We start from the raw sequence: 10,045 nt of genomic DNA, 5'->3' as shown, positions 1-10,045 counted from the left end.
ATCTACCGTTCTAGATCGCTTCTTACATTGTTCCTGTAGGCATTTCGCTCTATCTGTTGTTGTAGTACGCTCCACCCACGCTACATTCCAAACTCACGTGGATTATTTGTTGAAGACCCATGCAAACTGCATTCAGCAACTCGAGCTAAATACGCGCGTTAAAAATGTGAGACAATGTAATGGCCGTAATTCTGCCGCCAAGATGCGATTCTTTCGATTACCTATGTATAAATAATGATCATGTGTTACAAGTTCAATTATGTAATTCAATTTATTACTTCCCATTATTCTTCCTGCATCATCCGGCATTCATTTCTAATCTGCACATTTTCATCTTCTTAGGACCCTTTTATGTTCATCCCGTTGTCACTCATGCACATCGTGCCGATTTATTTTCTCTTTCGTGATACACATTTACTTTCAATTAATTTTCCTTCACTAGGTTCGTCCCTATAGCCACATGTTGTGTTTTCTTCCTTGCAGTCCACATAGACTCGCTACAATAACGCTCCGTGTACAGTAAATTCGTATATAATCGGAATCCGTAAGACCCAGCCGTACTGTTCTGTAATTTATTCCAAGTTCCAAAGGGATGCCGCATCCGCAGAAACGCCGGTTGCGAGGATTTACGTATGCAGAAATTTTTGGCCACATGTTTTTCGCAATCGCAATAATTTCATTGTATCGTGTGTAATAAACAAAACAGAACTCCTCATTACCTGCGGCCACACCTACTATCGTTAATCAATCCTCCGGAGTTATTTTTCTTTTTGTTAGAACATACCACCTGGATGGATGAAACACATAAATGCAATTGTTCGTTTGTATGAGGTGTTAGCCAAAAAATAGTCAAAACCGAAATATAACTTCCGATTGCATTCTTCGTGCGTAGACGTAGATTGTACACTGACGATTTTCGATAGCGATGCACCTGCACCGACGAATAGATGTTTCACGATACCAAAGATGCATGATAATGTATGCATGCGTGTGTGTGTGTGTACAAGGTGAGTTGTTTCAATTTAATTTTTAATTGTGTATTCAGTTTTAGATTTCCACTTTAGCTTCAGCTAACCTTCCGCAAGCTGTTCGTATAATTTGCTTAAACTTATAGTTTGTGTTTTGTTTTTGTGTTCCGTTTTCCTCATCTCTCTCGCACTAACTGTATATCATTTTTTACGCTTTTGTTTTAAGATTAAGTTCCCACCGTCACACGTCTCGAATATATAGCTTAGCATCAGTTCCGGTATAAATACTCTAACGTTTTTTTCCAGTTTGTAAAATATGTATATATATTTTTTACCACTTTTAAAATAATTGATATTCGCAATATAATCATAATATAATAGTTAATAATAATCGTAATAATAAACACATTTACAATGGTTTCGGAAGCGAACGTAAAGTAATCGGTTTGCGGTGTAAAAATGACGACACAAACAAACGATAAAATCTCAATAAACACAGCTGTGTACAGGCAAAGAACCCAAAACAAACGAAAGAAGTGACACAGAAACAGGATAAGGAAATGAGGGAAAACACTCTATACGAATGGAAAATAACACGAAACGGCGCAAAAAAAAGAAAAAGATAATTCAAGAAAACATTGTCCATTAGTCGAGAAAAAAAAAGTCGACAAGTAAAACAACATATATGTGTCAGAGGAATGACAATGAGAAGTGGAAAAAATGGTTTTTCTTACGAAAAATGCTCTTCTACTATTAGTAGCTTCTATCCAATCCCTGCTTCACGTTTCGAACATTGTCAATGTTCGTGTCTCATGCCGCTCATGCATCTCGCATATCTCAAACTGCCAACTCTTTTAAGGACATTGTCTGGCATCGGCAAAAGGAATGCAGTTTTTGCATGCTTGCCTCCGACTAGCCTACAAGCGAGTTGCTTTCTTAGCTTCCTTCTCATCCTTAGCTTAGTTTTGTTGCTGCTATCATGCCGCTGCCACACATTATCGTGCTGCTCCCCTGCTGCACTCGTCGTAATGTCCCAGAGTTAGTTTAGCAAATTTTCCTTGTGTTTTCTAACTTATACTCAGTGTTTTCCCTGCTTTTCCAGTATAGTTTAAATACGGTGAGTGCTCACCCTGCGCCTACACACACCGGTCGACGAATGTCGCCGTCCGTTTTGCAAGGATTGCACGACACAAATTACTTCTCACGATGATTTTTTACTCTAAAACTGTGGGATAAGGTTCATTGCGTCCCGACAAACCCTACAAACCCCCCCTTTTTTGATGTTGTGTTGTTTGTGTTCTTTTTTTGTCGGTTTTCTGTGAGGTTCCCATGGTTTTGGCTTGTATTTCACACCGGGAACCGACCTACCGGCGAAACACACTATGTTTTGCCATAAACACACACTCACGTCCACCGCAAGATAATACATGCATTCTTCTGCTATAGCTGCCTTACTTGCCTTACTGATTGTTGTAGATGTGTCCCGGTTCCTTTCGGCCACTGCCGTTCCGGCCGAACGATTGCTGATGCTGTAGCTGATGCTGCTGCTGCTGATGCTGCAGAGTCGGTTGCATCGGTTGATGCTGGAAGTAGATGCTGTCCTCGTATCCCTCGTCATCGTTCGTGCTGATCAGCTTGCCACCGATGCCACCACCGCCGCCGCTGCCCACTCTCGTTGTCTTAAAGTCTGCAGTGTCATGCAGTTGCCCCACACCGAAGGGAAATGGAACACCACACACGGAACGGTACGATGTGTTGGTAAAACGAGAAAACGAGGTTGGTTCAGGTTGGGGTAAACGTTTGTAATAAGGATGATTGGCGCAGCGTTGTAGGGGCCGGCAAAGGATTTACCGCCGCACAGCAATATTAATTACAAATGCATTTCATTTCCAATCATTTACAATAGTTTATATCATTTATCAAACGGTGCGGGATTTGGTGGGTGTTTTGTTTTTTCAAATAATTTTTTGGTGTTTGGGGTGGTGGTGAAGGTGGTTGTTGTGATGTTGAAAAAAGTATTTCATTGTTTATTTTTTTGTTGCAGTTTATTGTTGATGTTGTTGTGGTTGGTGAAGATGGTGTGTTGGTGGTGGTGGTAGGGGACATTCGTGTGTTCCGTTCATTTTTCGTATTGTTTCGGTTTTGTTAAATTATTTGAAAAAGAATCGAAATGAAAGCAAATCATAAATAGCTCAAAACTGAAAGTAAAAAATTAACAAAGAAAATTCGTGTAATGCTGGCTGACGATGTGAATCAGATAGCCCGAAACTATGAGTGTGAGAACGATGCAAGATGCAGGATGTACGTAGCGAGCGAAGGTATTAGAAATAATACAGTGATTTGTTAAAAGAAATGTGAGTAGGAAATCGAATCAAACCTAGGAAATATTATTTTGAAAAGGTTGACAGTACATAGTAGATTAATAAATTTGAATATTCACGAAAAACATGCTCAATGCCTTTAATTAAACCTCAATTAAAATATACCTATTCCATTTTAAAAAGGGGGAAAACTTAAAAGAATCACATTACATGATATTAAATAAAAGAGAAATTAGAAAACATTATAATAAAAAAACGTTTTTGGTTGCAAAATGGTGTGCCCGTTCGTTAAGGAAAAGGAAAAAAATAAATCAAACAGAAAGGAGTTTACTTTAGGAAAAATATTAGAATATTTCATAAGGACATTCAACAAGCATTCATTTGCTTGTTTATTTTTAAATATAAAACATGTTTTGTTAGAATTTGTAGTTGTAAAACCACACACATACACTGTCTAATGCTACAAAAAATAACAAATTTTTTGAAAGTAAAAATAATCCGACACTACCTCCGTTGCTTTTTCCTTCACCGAAACGAAGTGTAGCTGAAGAATAATAGAAAAGGTAAATAAAAACTTAGGCCGGAAGAAAAACAAAACCATATGCAAAAATGAATAAAACCCCTGTGATCCAATGTAAATAACAGGGCAGAATAAAAACAGTGTTCCAGACAAGAAAAGTAATATACCGAGAAACGATTTTATATGAGTTTAAAGCAGAAAGATAAGGAGAAAATTTGTGTTGCTTCGTTGCTTCCACCCATCTTGCATGTAAAGTGTAGTAGTGTTTTGCAGTGCAACACAAAGAGGTAAAGGGAAACAAGTGTCGCAAAGCACGTGAAGGGTGGATGGAAATGGACCGAAAAAATGAAGTACCTGAAATGTCTTGCTCATTACCGCGGTTCGAGGATCCGGAAGATTTGTTCGATGCGTTCGCGATCGTCATCTGGTTGGTCTGCTGTATGACGGCTGCAAGGTCACTCTGCGACGCGGACGTGTCCTTGCTCGTGAGGATATCCGAGCTGCTCGATCCGGACGACGGATGTCGCTCACCGGTGCACCCGTACTGGATCGGTTGATAGCCATGCGACGGGTTGTAGTTGCCAGAGTACGTCATGTAAATAGGCGGATTCGGCAGTGGTGCGATATCGCTCAACATGCTCTCCGTGTCCTCGAGCGACATGTTCGAGATGTCCTGCCGGATGCCATTGCCAACGACGTAATAGCATTGTTCCGAGAACGTTAGCTTATTGACGGTGTGCTTGATGTAGCCACGCCTCAGCATCACTGAGACGTACTTGCGCGCCTCCCTACGATCGCCGATTCCATCCACGTGTTCCAGTATCCAGTTGACAACGTCCGCACCGATAAATGCGTTCGGTATGGTGATCTTCAGCCACATCCGATCACGAATTTCAAGCCCACTGTCGGGTTTTGTCATTGCACGTACAATATCTTTCATGTCCATATCGGCATGCAGGCGCTCAAGCACCGATTCTGGCAGATCGGTGTTTATCGTGTCCTGCGAACGTAGTGCCGCCGTGTGCGCAACCCACGCACCCGGATCGATTGGCCGAACCGGTTCGGTACGCGGAATCGTAAAGTATCCCTTCGGGTTTGGGTCCCAGCATTTGGCCACCACTAGCTTGATTGGGCCCGGTTTTTGCACCACCTCCCGCAACACCCGGACGGCTTCATCATTGGTCATGTTTTCAAAGTTCACATCGTTCACCTGCAGAATCATGTCACCCGGTTCGATTCGCCCATCCAGTGCGACCGCACCGCCCTTCATTATGCTACCGACGTAAATACCACCGTCACCGCCACGGTTCGACTGCCCCACGATAGAGATGCCTAGGAAATTCACTGTGTCCATGTTGATCTGCACCGTGATAATGTTCAGCGACATCGTCGAGTCGGTGATCGAGCTGTAGGACGAAGTGCGTGACATCGATGGAGCCCGTTTTTTACGCCGCTGGGGCTTCTTGCGCACCTGCAACCGTTGCACGCTGCTGCACTCGGTCATGTCGCGATCAAGCGTAATTTCGCTTTCCGTTTCGAAGAGACTGGTCGAATCAAGATCACTAGATACGACCGATGCCGACTGGTACGTGAGCGGATTCATTGGCATATTCATCATATTGTTCATCGTCGGTTTGTTCATACTGCGTAGCTGGGCCAATGTTGGTCGCCCATCGATCATCTCCGTCGGCTGAAGCTCGGAACAGTCGGACTGATTTGAACCGTCCGCGGTAACCAACCACGAAACGACCTTCCCATTGAAGCACGGCAGTATTGTTGAATCGTCCGCGATCTCCTCCTTTACCACGCCAAAGTCCGCATCCATCGATTTGAAGAAGTACTTGTAATTGATGTTCTGCTTGTTTAGTACCAGCTTGAAGTCTTTTAGTGTCACCTGTGGCGCCGGTAACGGTATCTTCACTAGGTACGGTGTCGTTTCATCGTCGATGTGATAGATCACTTTCGTTTCGCCGCCACCTCCACCACTTCCACCGCCTGTGCTGCTGCCACCACCGCCTCCGCCACTTCCGGTAGAGTTTTTATCGTCCATTGTGAGGTCAGTGTACCTATACGAAGCACTGCAAGATATCAACGATCTTATTCACTACGGTTTCATGTGCTCCGGAACTAGCAACAAATGTTTTTTTTTCAGTCACTGGAAGATGGAGGCCTTATGTTTCTTCCAGTCACTGCTATGACACTTTTATGAAACAATTTCTAGCTGGTTTTATTTGCAGACCACTTCTTGTTGCACTTTTCACGTGAGTTTGTTTTGGCTAAATTTTGGCTACTTTCAAGGTAATTCTTTCCAAGCACATATCTGAAAAAAATCAAATAGAAAAAAGAATGTCATTAGTTTTGTTCCGACTTATGCGAACGTTAGTTCTACAAGGGATTGCAAAGCCAAATGCGATGTCGATTCATAACGTAAGCGGTCATTGATGCGTCGTGAATCTACAAGTGGATCATCCGGTTTCCACATACACCTATTAGGTTAGCGATTAGCCACCTAAAGTTCCGTGCAATAGACAACAACCATGTGATGATTACAGCCCATCCCATTGGCATACTACGGTGGGGGTTACTGGAAACCGGAATGTTAATCAGCACCGTAGGAAGTGCTCTAGTTGCAACGGACCGGGGAAGCTAACGGTCCCCCGGTATCGGTCAGACATATGAAAAGGTAAACGGTGTCTCGTCTGTGTCGGAATCAGACCCTGCTAAACTCTTCGTGAGGGCAAATGGTGATGCACTCCTCCGATGGATGTCACGGTACTAGCTAACCTGTCCCATCGCAGCACTGTAGGGCGACGAAAGGGAACCGTACGGCGATTGTGGCCTCGGGCATTGATTTGCATTACGCCAGAACAGGAAATTCAACTTTTCCACTCGGTAAAGAACCGGTGATCACAGGAATCATTCTAAATAATGAATTCGGAATGCAACGGCACGGAAAAGCGTTTGCAGATGCACTTATGCTGTTTTCTCTTTCTCCACGCCGTAACCCAGCCCGTGCTTGTGTATGCAGTGGGGTTTTCTTTATTTATCGATATTTTGCAGCGTCCACCATGATTGCCGTCGTGCAGGCGCAGGAGTGACAGCTCGAAACATACACACAAGAAAACGAAGAAGAAGAACAATGCAGCCAGGAAAACAAAAGTTTCCTGTTGCTGCCGTTTCAGGCCGAATATTGCACAGGTTGCTTCCGCGCTGGAAATCTACATCCGCTACAAACTACGGTCAGCAGATAACGCATACTATGGCAGGCAGATACACACCTTCCAAGGAACACAGCACAGCCGTCGTCGTCGACCTGTGCGTGACGTCAGGCATCTTCTACCACCAGATCACTTCCACTATGAACCACAATACAACGCAACGTTCCACACGGTGCAAGCCATGTTCTACGGCTGTAACCACAATAGCCGCGGATGCTGCAAAGTGTTACGACCGAATTTCACTGAAATGCAGCAGATAGGATGCACTTATTCACAAGAAAAGTTCACAATTCTCGGGCTTTGTTGGATTGTAGGCAAAAGTTTTTGTTGAGGAATGACAGTTCTTGACAGCACACTGTGCGTTGTTGATGGTCTGTCAAGATGACGTTAGGAATCGGATTTTCCTTGATTGATTCGCCAGTGTTGCCAGCGGAGACTTGCAATTGGTTTTTACATTTTCGAAAATGTTTGATTTTAAATTATGAAACATGCGTTACTTTCCCATCGACGAAAGATATGTTTTCATTTAAGATGCTTTTGTTTATTGATTTCTTTTGAACTTTATCCCCTGGCATACGGGAACCGATTGTTGGTTGAAAGAACGTAAAGGCCTGCTTTTGTTACATTCACAGGTTCACCACCCATATCCACTTTCGGAAGATCGATTCGGCACACACTTCCTTCGATTTCTTGAATGCTCTCACAGGATACGGCTCTAAAACCAACCGGAGTGTAGACTGATTCTGCATACAACTCCCATGCTCGGCCATGTGAACAGGACACTAAAAATAACAACAACAAAAAAACATACAAAAACTTAATTCCCTACCCTAGCCGTAGTATTCATGATAATCTTACTTCCAAAAATCCATGGCAAACATCCGGGTTGATGTTTGCCACCGTTTGGATAGAAATCAGCTGAACCAATCGGATCGTACATTCCCAGAGTACCACCGTTGGTGTGTAACACTTCCACATATTCCGCATCGGTACTATCTAACCGTGTACTGGGATCCTTACTGGAAAAAAGTGGTCCGGCTGGATCGAGACCTACTATTGCTCCTACACGTCCGGTGGTAATCCGCTTCCCACTCAGTCCAGCAAGATGCGCTCCCATACTATGGCCAATTAGATGCACTTGCCTTAGATCAAGGTTTGTTGAGTTGTGTAGAAAATCCACAAAGTTCGCCAGTGATGCAGCAACTTGATTTAGCCTCAATCTTAGCAGAATATAATCCAGCAAACCAGCCGTATCGCTCCAATCGATGGAAATAATGTTGAGGTCATTCGCAAACAGTAGAGCATCTTTGACACTCTGGCAGAAGTCGGAGTGCTGACAATTGCAGAATCCATGCACGATCACCCGTGTTGGTCGGGAAACATTGAAAAAGGAATCATTAATCGATTCCATCGTCGGTACTAATCGTTGACTTGTGGTAGGATTTTGTCGAGTGAACAGATGGAAACTAATATTGGCAGGGTCGTTGGGACTCATGCTATGCAAAAAGCTGTGATCTTGGGAGACTTCAGCGTCACCATAAGCACTAATGCGCCGTTTCAAAACACTGAAGAACACATCGTCACAATACCAGGAGGAGCTTTCTTCGGTGTAGTTGAACGTCAATCGATTGTAAAGAATCGGTCTACGTTTGGGTGATAAGAATCCTGCTAAAAATGTAATTCTAATATACATTATTGCTCAAAATACTTTCAAAATCTGATGATCGATAGATACCGGCGAAAAAAATAACCAACAGCACGAATATCAAAAAGTAACTTGATTTTGGCAGCATCCTCCTTTCAAACCAGAACTTTAACTGAGCACTCTCGGAAGCTGTTGATGCAATGAAACGAGATTAAAAACTAAAGAACATTTACCCCTATACTCCGTTATTCAATCGTTGATAACTTTCCAACGCAGAAAAAAGATTTCAGAATAAACGGAGACAGCGTTATCTCTTGTACACTAGTCGTGTGATGGTCGATTATCAATGGCAGTTCTTCGGTTTGTTTCCGTTGAATGAAGCGTCGCTTCTAAAAACACCACACAGCGTAGACACGGGCAAGAAGAATAGCTACAAGAATGCGGATAATCTTTGGTAAAATCAACGGGTCGTAATTATCACAGCTATTTCGCCACAAAAGGGACCAGATTCACGAAAACTCATTACGGCCGATTCTGCACGGATGGATGTTTTCTCGTAACCTACATCCAGACGGTTCCCCATACGCCGCTGGAATGGGGTAACAGATTCCCCGGGATGAAGCAAATGACTCCATGTTCAGACGATGCCCGCAGTAGGTCTGGCTTCATAGACCGAACAGACCGCATGTTTGGTGGTACGGTGAATAGTTTTAATGTACCTTTGTCCGCTAATGGACACTATCAGGGAACCTGTTCCTTGAGTGTGCGGAGCCTTCGTTTCAACTGTTCGTTCAGTGTTTCTGACCAAAAGGGAAGAGATACGTTGATGGTTGCCACTGTTCACCTAAATTTGAAGCATTGATGCCAATGAAAGCAGCTGGCGGGAGATGGAGGACAGTCGCTAATCGATGGTAGCGCTGCCGTAGAAGTAACAACCGCTACAGCTGAAAATAGACATTCCTCCATTCCATTTCCATTTCACCGACGGTTTTAGTTTCGTTTGTAACATTTTTGTTTTGTTTCGTTGATCAGTTATTACTGATCGAGTTCGATCGGTATGATTATTGACAAGGGGGTGGAATGAATTGTGCTGCAAATTCGTTGCGATCTCGCACGCTTTGTTACGCACTGTTTATGCTTGACACAGAAACCGGTGACCGGTGTTTGTTGTGTTGTCTGTCTCAAAATTCACTGTTTTTCAATCAAAGCTTTGCATTATCCGTGCATAGCATTTGGAATCATTCCAAAAGCTCCGCTGTTTACCTTGATGCATTAGTTTGGATAAATATCAGATTTTACATGTTTACTTCACCGAGTTTACTGCAACATCCAAGGGATTGATAATTGATGATAGTAAATTGTCTCCTGCACAG

At 43.1% G+C, this 10,045-nt stretch overlaps 2 protein-coding genes across 7 annotated transcripts; both read right to left on the bottom strand.

Annotated features, from left to right (window-relative positions):
- Positions 1-257: 257 nt before the first annotated feature.
- Positions 258-7,324, bottom strand: LOC128296709 (segment polarity protein dishevelled). Of its 6 annotated transcripts, none has more exons than XM_053032179.1 (4): positions 7,088-7,324; positions 4,164-6,129; positions 3,798-3,833; positions 258-2,655 (listed from the first exon to the last, which is right to left on the bottom strand). In XM_053032179.1, the coding sequence occupies exons 2-4, from the start codon at positions 5,857-5,859 to the stop codon at positions 2,429-2,431; spliced, it is 1,959 nt and encodes a 652-aa protein (XP_052888139.1). In that variant the 5' UTR covers positions 5,860-6,129; positions 7,088-7,324; the 3' UTR covers positions 258-2,428. The 6 variants fall into 6 exon arrangements, with proteins under 6 accessions (XP_052888139.1, XP_052888140.1, XP_052888141.1 ...); XM_053032182.1 differs by having other exon boundaries at positions 2,522-3,166; XM_053032180.1 differs by lacking the exon at positions 3,798-3,833.
- A 264-nt stretch (positions 7,325-7,588) lies between these two features.
- On the bottom strand, positions 7,589-8,820 carry LOC128298116 (pancreatic lipase-related protein 2-like). Its single transcript, XM_053033854.1, has 3 exons — positions 8,763-8,820; positions 7,886-8,695; positions 7,589-7,809 (listed from the first exon to the last, which is right to left on the bottom strand). Exons 1-3 carry the CDS (start codon positions 8,818-8,820, stop codon positions 7,589-7,591), a joined length of 1,089 nt encoding a protein of 362 aa, XP_052889814.1.
- Between the last annotated feature and the right edge of the window lie 1,225 nt (positions 8,821-10,045).

Source organism: Anopheles moucheti, chromosome 2, assembly GCF_943734755.1.
Source record: "Anopheles moucheti chromosome 2, idAnoMoucSN_F20_07, whole genome shotgun sequence".
NCBI lineage: Eukaryota > Metazoa > Arthropoda > Insecta > Diptera > Culicidae > Anopheles > Anopheles moucheti.
The sequence above is the reverse complement of the archived record's forward strand: the minus strand, read 5'-3'. Positions and strand labels throughout refer to the sequence as shown.